This window comes from Macrotis lagotis, chromosome X (assembly GCF_037893015.1).
Source record: "Macrotis lagotis isolate mMagLag1 chromosome X, bilby.v1.9.chrom.fasta, whole genome shotgun sequence".
Taxonomy (NCBI): Eukaryota; Metazoa; Chordata; class Mammalia; order Peramelemorphia; family Peramelidae; genus Macrotis; species Macrotis lagotis.
Window position 1 is genome coordinate 77,455,522 of NC_133666.1, and position 17,304 is coordinate 77,472,825.

The 17,304-nt window shown below is 47.8% G+C and overlaps 1 protein-coding gene across 1 annotated transcript; it reads right to left on the reverse strand.

Annotated features, from left to right (window-relative positions):
- Positions 1-4,697: 4,697 nt before the first annotated feature.
- SLC38A5 (solute carrier family 38 member 5) lies at positions 4,698-9,262 on the reverse strand. Its single transcript, XM_074199404.1, has 16 exons — positions 9,180-9,262; positions 8,609-8,677; positions 8,449-8,518; positions 8,245-8,360; positions 8,081-8,154; positions 7,872-7,964; positions 7,649-7,733; positions 6,758-6,840; positions 6,585-6,643; positions 6,377-6,493; positions 6,076-6,155; positions 5,855-5,955; positions 5,587-5,702; positions 5,343-5,487; positions 5,159-5,262; positions 4,698-4,922 (listed from the first exon to the last, which is right to left on the reverse strand). The coding sequence occupies exons 2-16, from the start codon at positions 8,674-8,676 to the stop codon at positions 4,818-4,820; spliced, it is 1,416 nt and encodes a 471-aa protein (XP_074055505.1). The 5' UTR covers position 8,677; positions 9,180-9,262; the 3' UTR covers positions 4,698-4,817.
- Between the last annotated feature and the right edge of the window lie 8,042 nt (positions 9,263-17,304).

Consider the following 17,304-nt stretch of genomic DNA (forward strand, 5'->3'; position numbering starts at 1 on the left):
CCCGGTGAACAGGAAGCCAAGAAAACCACATTGCCCCAACCCCAACCAATGGCCTCCTGGGGCCCCCACCCTAGTCTAATCCTTCCTCCCAGGGGTTGATCCAGTGTCTGACTCTGGGTCTCTCAATCTTACTTTCTCTTTCTCTCCTCTCTGGCTTTGGGTCCCTCTTACCTTTGTCTCTCTTCATCCCTCTTATCTCTTGCTATCTCTTCCTTGGTCTGGATGCTCATCTTCATGTCCCTCTCAGCCTTGTCTCTCTTCTCTCCTCTGGCCCTTGGAAGAGAAAGAAACCCTAAGAACAGGCCCTAGAGGGTGAGAATTAAGTCTGTGTCCTCTTCATTTCCCATGCTTTGCTTTTCACTCTCTCTGCTTCTATCTTCCATTCCTTTTCTGGTCTTTAGTCTGCCTATTTTCTATCCTTCTATGCTTCTCTTCTCTCCCTGTCTGCTTCAATAAAGAAAATGAGATGTTCTTAGAAGAGGTCGCATAGGAGAAAGACCTTTCTTGTTTGTCTCCACCATCTGTGATGTCTGTCCTTGGTTCTCAAAGGTTAAGACATAAGGGAGCTGATAGTGAGGGGGGTTGTGCTAAGTCATCAGCCTTACTTTCTCCTCCAGAGCCATCTGGGTTATGGGGCCAAATATGGATCAGGAAGATTGGAGATGGCCCTGAAGGTGAGGCAATCAGGGTGAAGTGAGTTGTCCAAGGTCCCACAGCTACTAAGTGAAGTTGGATGTGAATTCAGTTCTTCCTGACTTTAGGGCCAAGGCTCTATCCACTGTGCCACCTAACTGCCCCTACTTCTCTATCTTCTTGCTAGGTCAAGGTAGACCAGTGAACTTGACTTGGATTACTGATCAGATTTGTTGTTGAGTTGTTTCAGTCATGTCTGAGTTTTCATGACCCCATTTGGGGTTTTTTGGGAAAAAATATTTGAGTGGTTTACCATTTTCTTCTCCAGATCATTTTATAAACAAGGAAACTGAGGCAAGCAAGCTTAAGGGGCTAGCCCAGGGTCACATAGCTAGTACGAATCTGGGGCTGGATCTGAACTCAAGAAGAGTCTACCAGGCCCAGTGCTCTATCCAGGGCAACATAGCTGCTCCAATCAAAGGGAAGGGTTGTTAACATCAAGAAAAAGCAGTAGTGGGGGGCAGAGCCAAGATGGCGACAAGAACGGATTGTGTCTTAGGCACTCTCTCATAAAACTTATAAACTAAGGACTCTAACTAAATTTTTGAGAGACAGAACCCACAGAGGGACCCAGTGAGGCAGTTCTCCTACTCAAGGTAACCTGGAAAAGAGCAGAAAGGCTCTGCTCCCTGGGGGTTGGGGGTCAGCCTGCCAGAGGGGTAGCCTGCCAGAGGGGTGGCCCACCAGAGCAAAAGAACTTCAGCCTCCCGGAGGCAGCCCCAGGGCGCTGGGAGCCATGGCTCACAGCAGCGGGGGAGTTTCCTGACCTACACCCCGGGGAGGACCAGGTACAAATTGGGGGAACAGCAGGGGACTTCTGCCAGAGCGAGCACATGAAGCCTAGCCCTCAGGACACACAGAGAGCAGAGTGGCCGGAGTGCCAGGAAACAGAAGCCCCCAGGGCATGAGCCCAGTGAACCTAGGGAGGGGAGTGAAGAAAGAGAGACTGCCGAGCTCTGCCCCTGGAACAGGACTCTGGGGCTCTGACCACGTTCAGATCCTGATCACAGTCTAGCCCCCCGCCCCAGAACAGCAGGGCCCCCTCCACCTCAGCCCCATGGCAGAGGGGGGCGCATATGATCATTCACAGACCAAGAGGGAGGACAGAGCCTCACACACTGAGACCCTTGTGGGAGTGTCCCAAAAGCTCAGGAAGCACCCCAAAACCAGGCTTAGGCTGGGAAAATGAGCAAGCAGAGAAACAAGAGGAACACCATTGAGAAATATTTTGCATATGAGCCCAAGAAGGATCAAAACACTCAGTCTGAAGATGAGGAAGCACAAGCTCCTGCATCTAAAGACTCCAAGAAAAAGAGAAATTGGGCTCACGCTATGACAGAGCTCAAAAAAGACTTTGAAAATCAAATGAGGGAGATAGAAGAAAAATTTGGAAAAGAAATGAGAGAGATGCAGGAAAAACATGAAAATGAAGTCAGCAGTCTAATCAAGGAAATCCAAAAAAATGCTGAAGAAAATAGAATGCTAAAAACCAGCTAAGGTCAAATGGATAAAACAGTTCAAAAAGTTATTGAAGAGGGGCGGCTAGGTGGCGTAGTGGATAAAGCACCGGCCTTGGAGTCAGGAGTACCTGGGTTCAAATCTGGTCTCAGACACTTAATAATTACCTAGCTGTGTGGCCTTGGGCAAGCCACTTAACCCCATTTACCTTGCAAAAAAAAAAGTTATTGAGGAGAAGAATGCTTTAAAAAGCAAAATTGGCCAGATGGAAAAAGATAAGAAAGCTCTCTGAGGAAAACAAATCCTTCAGACAAAGAATAGAACTCAGGGAGATTGATGAATTTACGAGAAATCAGGACTCATTACTTCAAAACCAAAAGAATGAAAAATTATAAGAAAATGTGAAACATCTCATTGAAAAAACAACTGATATGGAAAACAGATTTAGGAAAGATAATTTAAAAATTATTGGAATACCTGAAAGTCATGATCAGGAAGAGAGCCTTGACATCATTTTCAAAGAATTACTACAGGAAAATTGCCCTGATATTCTAGAAGCAGAGGGCAAAATAGAAATGGAGACAATCCACTGATCCCCCTGAGAAAGAGATCCCAAAAAATCAACCCCTAGGAATATTATAGCCAAGTTCCAGAACTCCCAAGTCAAAGAGAAAATATTACAAGCAGCCAGAAGGACACAGTTCAAATATCGTGGAGCTGCAATCAGGATCTCACAGGACTTAGCAACAACTACATTGGAAGCTCGTAGGGCTTGGAATATAATATACCGAAAGGCAAAAGAGCTTAGAATGCAACTGAGAATGAACTACCCAGCAAGGCTGAATGTCCTCTTCCCAGGAAAAAGATGGACTTTCAATGAACCAGGGGAATTTCAAATGTTCCTGTTGGAATGGCCAGAGCTGAACAGGTTTGATCTTCAGATACAGGACTCAGGTGAAGCATGGAGATTGGAGGAGAAGGGGAAAATATGAGGGACTTAATGATGATGAAGTGCATGTATTCCTGTATAGAAAAATGACATTGATAATTCTCATATGAACCTTCTCAGTTGATAGAGCAGGTAGAAGGAGCTTTTATAGTTGAAGCACAGGAGAAAGCTGAATTTGAAGATTAAATAAGGTGTAAAAATGGAGTCAATAGAAAAAGGGAAATGTAATGGGAGAAAGAAAAAGCAGTAGTGATCCAGGCAGCTAGGTGGCACAGTGGATAGAGCACCAGCCCTGGAGTCAGGAGTACCTGAGTTCAAATCTGGCCTCAGACACTTAATAATTACCTAGCTGTGTGGCCTTGGGAAAGCCATTTAACCCCATTGCCTTGCAAAAAAAAAACTAATAAAAAAAAGCAGTAGTGATTACTATGAAGACCTACTGTGATTTCCTCAACATCAAGCATAGGTCATGTTAGACTGAACCCTTTTCCCATAATGAACAGACTGGAAGGCCTCAGAGATGGAGGTGCCTGGTGCAGGAACTTGGAGGGCTTAGTTAAAGGGGTCTTGAGTTAGATTTGAAACTAGCAGAACCCCAAAAGTAGTGACTATTTGGAGAGTCTACAGTGGAGTGCCTCAGTGATCTATGCCTAGTCCTGTCTTGTTGAATATTCATATCTAAAAGGTGGACAAATGCACACAAGAGCATTTAGCAAATTTGCAAAAGACACAAAGCAGAGGGAAAGTTCCTAACATACTGGTATATCGATCCAGGCTCTAGAAAGAGCTTGGGCTAGAATGACTACCCCCAAATTCTTTGGAGGTCAATTTTAAGTCCCACCCTGAGCTCCAATTGGACAGAAAACCAGCAGAGGAAGATCTAGAGGAGCTATTTGGTATGTAGTATGTAATGCTTGCACAAGGGTGTGCTCGTGTGGGGCTGTGTGTACATGGGATGTTGTGCTCCAGTCTAACATCCAGTACATGTGATGTATGTGTATGGTACTGCAGCTGTCAACTTGGGACCTGGGGAGAGGAAAGGCCAGGCTCAGCCCTTCTTGCAAGGCTCATATTTGAGAAAGAACTGAGAACCTAGATGGAGTCCAAGGCATCCTGGAGAAGTGAGGGTTCAGGGGTAGCACAGGAGGGTCCAGAAGCCAGAGGGCAGAGATATCCCAAGTGACCTGGCAGGCCTACAGGCAGAGGTGAGAATCCTTGTGGAGGTCCTGGGTAGGTTAGAGGTCAACTCTAGGATTCTGGACTGTGATTCCTGACCCTCTTCATTCCTTTTCCATATACCTCTGGGGCTGAGGACTCAGACACAACCACACAAGGCCCAAGATCCCAAAATTCTCTTTATTCTTTGCATTTTCTCAAACATGAAGCCAAGTCAATCTCCTCCCCATTAGGGGTAAGGGTTCACAGACACCAGGCCTGGGGTTCCCCTCCTGCCAGGGTTGCTTCCTCCTGCAGACTTTAATCTCTGTAGGGAGAGGGAACCCGGCCCAGCCTGGCCCTTCCTCTGGAAGGCAGGCTGATTGTTCACAGCCCCAGGAGTCCTCCTCCCCACTCTCCTTTCTCTCCCCCTTCCCCCCACACCACCCCCCACCCAAGCCCACAAACACTCAGGATTTCCCACATCTTTCCATGCATGCCTGACAGCAGATGAAATGCATGGTGGTCCCAGGGTGGGGGAGGCTTAAGCTGGACTTCTGGGTCAGTGGCCTGCCCCCTTACTCTGGCCAGTCACTGCCCAGTCAGTGAAGATGAAGCCCAGACTCATAGCCATGATCACAATGCCCAGAGCTGCAAAGGCGGCTGCCTGTGGGACCAGGAAGGAGAGCTAAAACACCAGGGCAGGAGGCCAGGTCCCAAGCCTTCCTGGCTCAGCCCTCCACAAGTTGAGACTCTGGGGAGGGGGGAGTAAAGTGGGGGGGTCCTCCCAGACCAGGACTTTGCCCTCCTTTCCCCAGGCTTCAGCTCTCCCTGTCCTCATTCCCACCCTCCTGCTTCTCCTTCCTGATCTTTTTTCTTTGATGGGCATTTATGTCCCCACACCTGAATCTTAGGGCGAGAAACCAAGGCCTCATTGTCCCTTGGGATGATTCGAATGTAGAAAATGCTGGGAAGGATGAAGATGAGGCTGGGAGCTGAGGTGGCTCCTGAGAGGAAGGAATGGATGGTCACAGTGGCCCTCTTGGGGCAGCAATTGGGGGGGACAGGGGAAAAAGGGGACACTGACCAATGACTCCAAAGATGTCACGGATGTTAGGCACAAATATGACAAGAATGTTGACTAAAGTGAGAAGCCCAAGGGCAATGGTGCCATGTCGGGTCCAGCTGAAGGCCTTGGTTGGGAACAGGAGCTGCTGGATAGCTCGGCGGATCTGGAAGCAGAAGGATTGATGCAGGGCTTACAGAGGGCCCTTAGCTGCCCCCAGCCCACCCTCAGCTCCATTCATGCCCATGTCCATATGTGCACCTACCGGGAAGAGGACCACAGGGACGGTGAGGGTGACAGCCAGAAGAACCGCTAGTCTCACACAAAGGATCAGCAAGTCATCCTGACTGTACATATGAAGCATCTCCGCCTCCACATGGTCTGGGAAGGTGGGCACATATGTCCACACACACACACACACACACACACACACACACACAGATGTCAGCCCAGTGCAGGTGGCCAGTCACCACCCACAAGCTTCCCCAACCCCCTGGCCCTGGGCCCAACGCCTCAGCCTCCCTCTCTCGCACCAAAGAAGGTGAGGTAACCAAACGTTGCTGTCAATCCATACATAAGAAACATCGCCCCAATGGACATGTTAGCCACAGCCTGCATCCGTCGCTGGGATGGTCTGGACAGTGACAGAGAAAGGTCACAGGTCTGAATTCCTGATTCAGAGACTCCCTCATCCCCAAGCTCCAGGTACCACTGTCATCCCCAACCTGACCCCAGCTTGGGGGCCCCTCTGTACCTGTGCAGTTCTGTATAAATAGGGAGGACTTCTGGGTGACAGACGAAGGCAAAGGCCAGGATGGGGATGGTGTAAGCTGTCTGGGGAGAAATCTGGGCTGGAGCCGGTAGGGATAGTGTCTCGATGTCCCCCAAATGGGCTTCCTCACCCCCACTCTCTCCCTTGTTGGGAGTAACTGGTCTGAGTACAGGTGATTCTGTCCTTCCCCAGGGGGCCTCCTTTTAGAACCCAGTTAAGTACTCCCTATAAAATGGGGCTGCCCAGATGCCTTCCAGATGCCTAGCAGGGAAGTCGGCCTGACCTGGGAATGGATTGTGAAGAACTGTACTTCACAGGTACCATTGAGGCCTTTGGCAGGCTCCACAGTCCGGTTCCCCACAGATAGGGGGCACTCGCTTGAGAATTTCTTATAGATCACCTGCAAGGGAGTAGGAACAGAGACAGATGGAGTGGGGTTACTCTCCCAAAGATCCCCTGGCCCCAGTCATCTCAAAGGCCCTCAGACTCACAGAGGCAAGGAAGAAGACCATGCAGGTGAGGGAGAGGCCACTGGTGTAGCCTAGGTACCCTGTGTGGGGAAGTGGGGAGGGTTAGATGTGGGGGTCCTCAGACCCACTCCCTCTTCCTTTCCCATCCCTTTCCTCCTGAACCCAGAGAGTTGATGGTTTCTACCCTGACTCACCAAGATGCCTCATGAGGGTCAGGGGCAGAATGATGCTGATGCTGACAAGGATGATGAGAACATTACCATCCAGGAACCAGGGGCTGCCAAGGACAGCAGGCTGTGAGGCCCCCAGGCACATGGTACGATTCCAGAAGCACCCCAGCCTCACCAAGAAAAACCCCAAACCTAAAGCTACATCTAATCAGTCAGAGTCAGACAGACTGACCCTCATGGACAAGACCCTGACAGCTGAGTTGGCAGCTCACAACAGTGAATCAAATGAGTGATACAGCAGGCACTCTGTTCTGCTGCAGGATGGCCAGGTGTCCGCAGCTGGTTGGCTAGGTCCATGGAGGAGAGGCCCAGAGTGAGGATGTAGAGACCCCTTCCCCCTTGGGAGCTTTCCAAGAAGAGGCCAGGAGATAGTGCGGAAAGGAATCCTGGAACTCTCTCCTTAGGTCCCCCCAACCCCCCTCCCCAATAGCTGGGTTGGGATCAGAGTGAGTGACCACTCCTGGACAGTCAGACAGGTGCTCCCAATAAGAGTCCAAGCAGGCCAGGGCCAGTGTCCTAATTGGGACAGCTGGCCCGCCTGTTGGGTCAAAACAGCTGACTGCTTCCAGCCAGACAGTCACTACTGAACAGTAATTAAGATGGAGCCAGCTGGAACATCACTCCCAGTCTGAGAGTCAGCCCCTGGGGAGCTGGTCACTCACTGCTGGCCAGTAGTAACCCAGGGGACTCTGGCTATTCTCAACTGAGAACTGAGTTAAGCCAGATGGAGGGTGAGACTGAGACATCTCTGCATGAAAACTGAGAGGGTTAGAAAGGCGAGTGTGTGTGTGTGTGTGTGTGTGTGTGTGTGCGTGTGTGCGTGAGTGTGTGTGTACACATGTGTGGAGCTCTCACCTGGAGCCAGTGACCTTTGAAGCTAGCAAAGTCCCAATGACCAAGGGCAGCTCTGACTTAATGATGTAGAGGTAACTGGACATGGCTAAAAGGAGGGTGGGAAGAGGAAGAATTAAGTCTTGGGTTTGGACCACATCAGCTCCTCTCCCCCAGGCTTCGCTCCCTGCCAAGTCCCTGCCAAGTCCCTGCCAACACTTGATGCCAAACTTTTGAGCAGCCTCACCCCCAATGTTGTGTAGGCAGATGACTCCGGCTGCAGCTACTTTTCCAGATGTCCCAAAGGCCCGGCGACCCAGCTCCTCATATGCTGGGATTCCTGTTGAGGGGATTGGATCGGCAAGAATCAAGGGCTGAATGGTGCAGGACAAGCCAAGGGAAGGGCAGGGGAACAGCAGGCACAGATTAGTTTGATGGAGGGAGGGAGAGACTCACCCACGAAGCCTGCACACGTGAGCAGGAGGTGAATGGAGTAGGCTGAGAGGAGGGCCATGCACAACAGGAGGGCTCTGGGGGAAGCAGCAAATGGGGCTGGGCTCAGTGGGGAAGCCCTCTCCACACTGCCCAGAGCCCACCCTAGGCCTAAAGACCAGACTCACAGAAAAAGCAGGACACCAGTGTTGGCCATGGCATAGGCCAGCCCTAGGATTCCGCTGCCCATGATGGCATTGCTGAGATTAAACATGGACATGCCCAGAGATGTCTTTCCTTCAAACTGCAATGTATGACAGGAAGAGAATCTGAGGTCCAGAGGCCAAGAGGGCTGGGGGGAAAGCCAAGGATGGGAAGAAGGGGTCACTCACATCAGAGAACTGTACTGCCTTCTTCCCTGGGGGTGGCCGGGCCAGGAAACCAGTAAGTTCAGCCTGGGATCTGCAGAGAGGACAATGGCTTGGGTTTCTGGGCCTCACTGCCTTGGCCCACTTTGCCCCAAGTTGGCCTCCCCATCTGCCCATTACTTACTGTTCGGGCTCTGGAGGCCCCCTGGGGACCAAGCCATTCATCCTAGGCTCCCCCATCATGAATTCCATCCTGGAAGAGAGTGAGGGGAGGCCTCTGTAGGGCTTGGGGACAGGACCCAAGAGAACAGAGAGGAGCTTCCTGCACCTCTGTTCTCCGCCCTCCCCCCCCCCCCCGCAGCCCATCAGGCTCTCCTCCCTGTCTCACCCCCAACTCTAGGCACATGCTCCTGTCTGTGTGTAAAGGGAGAGATTGAGGGGCCCCAGAGCCTGAGCAAGACCTCTCCGGCGGCCTGACCTGCCTGGGAGGGGACAGGGGCAGTGCCAGTAACCTGAGGGGGCCCCGGGGCCCGGAGGGAGCCTGGGGGAGGGGGAGAGAGCAGGGCCACAGATGGGGGGCCCCCAAAGGGGGAGCATCGTGGCCGGCCACGGCTAGGGGAGCATGGAGGCCACGGCTGGGGCTTCCCCATGGGGGAGTGGAGGCGGCAGGGCCCCGGATGGGGGGCCGAGCCCGGGAGCATCCCGCGGGGTTCCAGGCTCCCCTGCTCCCCAGCTCGGGCCGCCGGCTCGCTAACCCTGGGTTCCCTCGGGATCCGCTGCGGAGGCGTCTGGCTGGTGGCTGGCGGGGGCTCAGTGGCCGACTTCTGACCTGGCCCGTCTCCTCCTCCCGCCAGGAGCCTAGGCCCCGCCCCTGGGCACCCCGCCCCCGGCCCCAGGAGCCCCTGCTGGCTCTGCCGCGGCAAGTTCAGTTTCCCTCCTTCCCCCTGGGCCCTTCCCGCCCCGCCCCGCCCTCCATTCTGCTGGGGAAATAAAGGCGGCCAGTTCTGGGGGTTAAGCCCCCTCCCCTTCAGCTCCTGGGCTAGGGAGGGCTGGAGCCCAAATGGCTTTAGCCTTTAATCGGTGGAAAAGGTTGATGAGACTTTTGAACTTTGGATAGAAATCCCCCCCATGTCATAGAGATCCAGACCCAGAGGAGTACAGGGCTGCAAAAAGGCAAAGGCCAGCTGGGGAGAGGCCAGAAAGTCCTCCTGGCACCCAGAAATTCTCATTTTCCTCCTCTCTCATATTCTGGGGAAACTGCATCCAAGTCCAGAGGGGTGGGGGTGAGCGTAAATGATTTGTAGCATCTTAGGAAACAACCTTTCCCCAAACCCAAAGTTTGACTCTACAAATTGAGGGGAAGCATGCCAGTAAACCAACCTACTGGAACCGAAGGCCTCGGGTTGATGCTTAGGATTCTGAGAAAAGAAGCCAGAAAAGAGGGAGCTGAGGAACATTTGAGTCACTGGGTTATTACTGTTCTGATGTCAACTACTTTCCAGGTTCTGCTAACTTCGGTCTCTGAGGAAGTCACTGAGTCTCCTCGGCTTTCTCTGGGACTCGTAACTGTCCGTTTTGTCCTTTCTCATGGTACAATATGGATGGGAAGCCCTCAATTGGACAGATTTTTGCTATACAAAGTGCTGCTATACAATGTTTTTGCCCCTAAGACTCATTTTCCTGTTTGTTTGAACCCTTTGGAACTGAGAACTATCTAGTAAAGGGCCTTGCTAGGATAAAGATCACATGATGTAATGACTTTTAAGAACAGTGACAACAATGTGCAGCTCCACAAACAATATATAACTAGGCTTCTTTTCCCTCAATCCCTCCAAAATTTGTCATTTTCCTTTTTTTGGTCATCTTTCTCAATCATCCAAAGGGCATTTCTCTATTAGTGATTTGAAGCATTCTCTTATGGCTGTTTAAAGGTTTGGATTTCTTCCTCAGAGAAGTGTCTGTTCACAGCCTTTGACCTTTTTTTTCCTCTTAGGAGATGGCCCTTATTCTTATATATTTGAATCTGGTCTTTGAATATTTTGCAAATGAGGCCTTGATTAAAGAAATTTGTTACAGTGATTCTTCCCACTGCCAATTACTGGCTTTCCTTCTCATTTAAACCACATTGGGTTTGTGCAAAAATGCATTTAACTTTCTGCTATCCAAATTGTTTTGCTTTCTGGGAATCCTCTCTATTCCCTGGTGGGCCATGGTTGCAAAAGGTGCTTCATTCTCACACTTACATTTTCTCTCTGAGGTGACTTTGTATATCTAAGTCATATAAGTATTTGGAGCTTGTTGAATGAGAAATGTTTCTCTAAAATTTCAGTTCTCTCAGACTGCTTTCCAGTTCTCTGAGTGGTTTTTGGCAAATGATGAGTCCTAATCTTGGGACTTGAAGTCACTCTATCAAAGCGATTCAACGAAGGCAGTAAAAATGTTAGCAGCAATGATCTTTTGCAACATTTCTGTTAGCAAAAAAAACTGTAGAGGATAAAGCATCAGTATATTCAGTACATAGAGAACTGACACACTGGCCTGGGTCACTCAACAAGAATAATGGTGTGGACAATGCCCCAAACTTCCGAGTCTCACTTTCCCCATAAGCACTGCTGGGAAGCAAGTCTGAATGGCCCTTGGGCTCAGTCTCTGCCCTCTCAGCCTGTTCTTCTGGGGGTGTCTGTGTGTCTGTGTGTGTCTGTGCATCTTCTTTTTGCCCTTACCTTTTTCTCCTCTCGGTATTCTTTCTGCCTTTTTCTACCTCTCTCCCCCAGTTCTATCTCACTGTCTCTCTGTGTCTCTCCAACTCTCTCCTTTCTTTTTATATTTCATTCTATTACTCAATACTGCTCTCCTTAGCCTTCCCTCTGTGTTTTGTCTCTAACAAGAAATAGCAATGGAAAGAACTGCCCCTCCTTCCCCCCCCCCCCACTTTAGGCTCCTTACCATCACCAGCCACATTGAAACTTTCTCTTTGTTCACCTGTTTAAAATGTGCAATCCAGGAAAAGGGGTGGAGTGGGAAATGCTCTGAGCCTGACTATGGTCAGGGAAAGGGAGGAGAGGAACTGGCATAGAGACCCAGCTCCCCCCACCTCGAGGGCTTGCTTCCTCCCAAGGAGTTTGATCCCAATGGGTGGGCTGAGGTCCTTCCCTTCAAAGGAAGCCAGATTGTTCTCAGCCCCTCAGGGGTCATCCCTTCCCATTGACACAATCTCACATGTGTTGTCTTCAGAAGTATCCGTGGATCAGGCGTAAGCCCTTCTGAAAAGGGAAGCATCCTGCCAAAGGATGAGGAAAGTTGGGCCAAGTCTGTCTAGAACCAAGATCAGAGAGTGAAGCCCCTCCAAGAGTCCCCCAATGCTCCTTGGCAGGAAACCATCCCCTCCTCAGGAGGTAAGCTCAGCTCTAGGTCCCTCCCACCCCCAGAGGAATGTGCTCCCTGCCTTTCTCTTGGCCTTCTAGCCTTCCTTGATTCCTCTCCCCAAATCCATTTGATTGTGAGTGTCCTCATTCTCCTCAAATGACCATGAATTGACTTTTCTGTGCACAGAAGAGTCACCAAATTGGAGAGCTAGCAGAGATCTAAGGCATTCTTCCTGTAGCGTATGTCATCCAGATTCTCCTTGGATATTCCCTCCTCTGAATCCAGTTCCTTCCACTTTTCATCGGCATGTTTCCCTTGACATGACCCCTAAAAAGGACTCTCTGGGGCCAAGCAAAACAAAGCTATGAAGTCCCCTTTCACATGGCCTTCAAGTACAGGAAAACAGTCAATTCCTTTAACTCTTCTCTTCTTCAGGATAATCATCCCCAGTTCCTTCAACAAATTCTCATTATGTCATGGATACCAGCCCCTTCCCTGTTCTGGGTGCCCTCCTCTGGACACTCTTCAGCTTAGCCTAAAATTTCAATAGCTTCTTCTAGTTAAGAGGACAATGGTGAGGTCAAAGAGATGCCCAGTTTTTCAACATCCCCCCCTCCCCAAATAGCTGTAAAGGACCTAGAAAGATAAACAACAAATAAAACCCCAAAGAAATGAAACTAAGATCCTTTATCCCATCCAAAATAGACAGAAGGCAGCCAGTTTTCAGAAAAGGGGAGAAAGATTATGCCAGACAAACAAGTCACAAGTAAGTGGAAGCAAGAAGAGGAGCCTTGCCACAAACCTGAAGCTAACTACCCAGAACTCTGAACACAAGCCAACCATCAGGTACTAGAACTTTAACCCTAACTCATATGTTACTGTACTTCAAAGCACTTGGGTCAACTTAGAAAATGGGGGCCAACTTAATACCCAGGTGCCAGAGTCAGAGATTCTTTGAAGGAGGCCTGAGACCAACATGATCTCCAGCGTCCCACTAAGGGCCTCTCAGAGCCACAACAGGGGATAAAATCAAATCTAAATTGGGAATCATGCAAGGAGAAGAAGACAGTGTTGGGCTGAGGTAAGATCCCACAGAGGATAAACAGGAGACTGAGATGTGTGAGAAATGATTCATTTGGACCTCTACTTCCATAGGGGCAGTGATTTTAAGTTTTGTATATTAGGTTCTAGAACTATGAATTGGAGATTATAAATTCACTTGCTTAATCCTAGGAAGCTAACTAGACACTCTCGACCCTTGTTTTTCTTTGTTTTGGTGGTTTTTTGGGTGACCAACCCCAGCATGACAGAGGTGACTCAATTACTTGGAAAGTTCCTTATATCTCCAGACTACTCTCTCTTGTCCAATATGAGCAAGTAACCATCTTATGACTACTTAGTGGAGATATCCCATGCTTCACCCAATCTGAGACCCTTCCCCCCTCCCCCATACTGATATACCATCTTTTGGCTCATCCATCATTTTTGTCCCTTGAAGCAGTCTATCAACAAATGGGATTCTGTATTTTGTGTAGCCTCTCTAGAGTATTCAGATATCAAACCATATAAAAATAAGGCTACATTAGAGAGGACCATTGACCCTTTAATAAAGTGTCATTGACTCAGAGCTCTACTTCAGTTTCTTTTATTGTAAGATGAACAATTTTAAATTCCACATTACTGGCAACCCACATGGGACAATGCTGAAGGAGACCTCAACCTCTTTAGACCAACCCCTAAAAGGGACCCAAAAAGGAAGTGCCCACTGGGAGGAAGTCTTGCCAATGGTCCCCCCATGGATACAGGTCCTGAGAGGTTGGATTCCACTTGCTGTTTGTACCCAAATTCTTTTAAAAAATTCTCTGCAAGCTCAAGATTGGTAAGTTTGTCTTGAATTACCCTAAATTCGTTTTCTTTTAAAGGGGTTCCTGATGGGGCTGAGAGGGACTGTTTGAGTTTCTGACTAATCTCTAAATTTGTAATTCCCGAGTATTTAAATTCTATTTTTCTAAAAGTTATTTAGCTATAATTTTAACATTTTATACACAGGTGACTTTTCCCCTACTTTTCCCTCTGTTTTCTTTTCTTTCATTTTGTTGGAGCTTCAGCAGTGCAATTGCTAATTCCTCCTTTTCAGCCAACTAGCCACCTAGCTAATTTGAACACTTCTTATCAGGCAGGTTAAAATAAATTTTAAATTCTTTCCAACAAGGAATCATTAAATCATTCTTGTCATTAGTAGACAATGTCTTAAATTGGTTGAGGGGGAACTTTCAGTGGCTCACACTGGGGTAAGCAACCCATCTAAAGGGCCCTATGACTAGTCACTGGTTGGATAGGGTTTGGAGGAGTGATTCCCCACTCAAATGTTCTGACACCACCTTGAGAGAGCAATAATTTGGGCTAGAACCAACATCGGGAGAGGAGAGATTCCCTTCCTCAACAGTAAAGCTGTCAGGATGAGATCATTCTGAGAGTAATCCCATCCTCTTCCGACCTGACAAGAAAGCTCATTTTAGTTTTAGAGTTGAGAAAAGAAAATGGTCTCCTTTCAGTTAGTAAGATTATTTTCATTTATGTTTCTTAGGATTGAGTCAATTATTAACAATTAGAGCTATTTTAGGAAGTTTTAAAGAAAAGCTAGCATAAATTCTGTTGAAAACTTGGTCTCAATTGAAATTGCTTTAGAAAATTGATCCCTGGGTCAATTCAATATGTAGTATCCAGAGACAAACGACCTGATGCTTAGGATTCACTTTAAAGGATCTTTGGATCCTAGTGGTTAAGCCCCCAAATCAAGAACTGGAAGCACTGAATAATTTGCCAAAACAAATCCCTGGATATTAGACTATTAACTGGAGGAAAGGAGACCCATACAGATGTCCTCAGGCAGGCAGGGGGATTGTGCGCTTAAAAACTCAAGGGGAGCACAACGTTTTCACTTTTTTTGTTGTTGAATTTTTTTCCCCTGTGGCTTTTCCCTTTTTTTTTCTACTTCTTTCACAACCTGAGTAATGTGGAAATATTTGTAACATGATTGTTCATGAATAACCTAGATCAGATCATTTGCCATCTTGGGGAAGACAGACGAAAGGGGGGAGGGAGGGAGAAAAATTTGGAATTCAAAATCTTACAAAAAATGAATGTTGAAAGCTATCTCCATAGGCAATTGAAAAAAACATAAAACGCTATTTTTAAAAAAGGGAAAAAAACGTCAAGGGGATTGTCTCCAGAATCTGCAGTGCTGAACTTTTCAGATGAAATAAGCCAAAAGGCTGGGAATCTAGTCCAATTCTCTCAGAAGTTTCTCCCAGGATTGCCCCTCCTGTCTAGGAACGCCCTGGAGAGATGAGTGAGGCATGAAGAGAAATTCATCCTACAGGATCCCTATTGGGCCAAAGGTGGACTCCCTATTGGAGATGACTAAAGAAAGAGCTATTAAGCTGCATAAAGTTTAGTTTCAGAATACAAAAGGTTTAGGGGATAATTTTGACCAAAGTGATTTGATTACTTTACCCTCAGACAGTTTGAAAACTAATCTCCTAAAACTAGGGAAATTCAACTGGAGCTAAATTCTTTATCTTCACGATATTTGAAATGTTTTCATTTTGCTCACTCTCAGTTTTTCTTCCTGTAATTCTACTTTGGCAAAGAGTCGAGCCAAATAGAACTGTAACCAGCTCTTGTATCTATTAGCAATTGTTCTAAATACAAAGGGTGGACCCACCTGACAAAGAAGTTGAATTTTACATTGTTACTAAATTACTTTTTTTTGGTTGATAAGACTGTAGAAGCATTAAGAAACTGAAGGATTATTTTAGACTGACAGCAGGACCTCAGCCAGAAGATCTATACTTAATAGAGGACCTGACTTCAAAATCTGCTAGAGAAAAACCGGAGAAATTCAGGTCTGGGTTAATGCTGTGTCTTTTCATAGGTTCTGTGTGTGTGTCTGTTTTAGTAATGATGAAGCTAAGTTTAGGAATGCTTGGATGGTTGGTTGGTTGGTTCTTGTTCTTCGTTATCGAAGAAGACCAAAATGACATCACTACGCTAGAGACAAATGACAGTGTGTCCGACTGTAGCAGATCAGACAGATCTGAGCTGGCAATGCTCTACCACAGGTTAGGCACAAATAGTCCATGGGAACAACTGGGATGGGTCTTCTAAACTAACAGATGTCACGTTTCCTTTGAGCTGCTACCATTCTGACTTCATAGAGTGGAGTACCCTCTGATGAGCGCAAGCCATGTTGGGCGGTCCTGTGCCAGTGTCTCCCATGCTGTAACAATCCACACTAAAGTTCTTCAATGAGACCTTCAAGGTGTCGTGGTATCATTTCTTCTGATACCCTTGTGAGCACTTGCCCTGTGGGAGTTCTCCATAAAATAAGCTTTGGCAAGTGTACATCTCGCATTCTAATGGGCTTCATAGTCACACTCTCTAGTAATGTTGGAAAGCTTGGCAGTTTAGCTCAAGAAAGGCCCTCAGTGTCTGATATCTTCTCCTGCCGGGTGATCTTCAGAATCTTCCTAAGATAATTTAAATGGAAGCCATTCAGTTTCCTGACATGACACTGGTAGACTGGCCAGGTTTCACAGGCATAGAACAATGAAGTCAGCACAATGGCTCTGTAGACCTTCAGTCAGGTAGTCGGTCTAATACCTCCTCTTCCACACTTTCTTTCAGAGCCTCCCAAATACTGAGCTAGCTCCAGCAATGCAAGTGTCAACCTCATTGTCCACGTGTACCTCCTTGGAAAGGATACCACCAAGGTAAGTGAACTTGTCAGAGTACTCAAAATTTTTCCATTCGCTATAATTGATGGTTTCACATATGGATGGTGTGGTGCTGGCTGATGGAGCACCTGGGTTTTCTTGGTGTTCATTGTTAGACCAAAATGAGCACAAGCAACAGAGGAGTGATCCTGTATACAGAAATGTAATTTTTCTTTAAAAGGAAAGAGAATACAAACCTCAAAATGATCATGACTCCTGTAGGTGTGGAAGGGCTCATTTCTCTGATAAATTTCCTGGGAGGGATTTGATAGGCCCCCAGACTTCTGCAAAACCCTACAGGGGGGCGGCTGGGGGGCGGCTAGGTGGCTCAGCGGATAGAGCACTGGCCCTGGAGTCAAGCGTGCCTGGGTTCAAATCTTGTCTCAGAGGCGTAATAATTACCTAGTGTGGCCTTGGGCAAGCCACTTAACCCCATTTGCCTTGCAAAAAAAAAAAACCCTACAGGGAAGTCAGGACTAAATCTCTTCTTTTTTTTTTTTTTTTTTAGATTTTTGCAAGGCAATGGGGTGCTCTATCCACTGCACCACCTAGTCACCCTCAAATCTCTTCTTGATTCTGTTTTTTGGTTTGTTTGTTTTTTCATTTTATTTTTTAATGTTCATTATAACACTAGAAGGAGGTAACTCTAGAGTACAGGTGGGTTTCAGTTAAAGATAAATGGGAATTTTGCCACTCTGCAGGGCTTGGGAGAGGACCTACTTAGCAGCTGATGAAA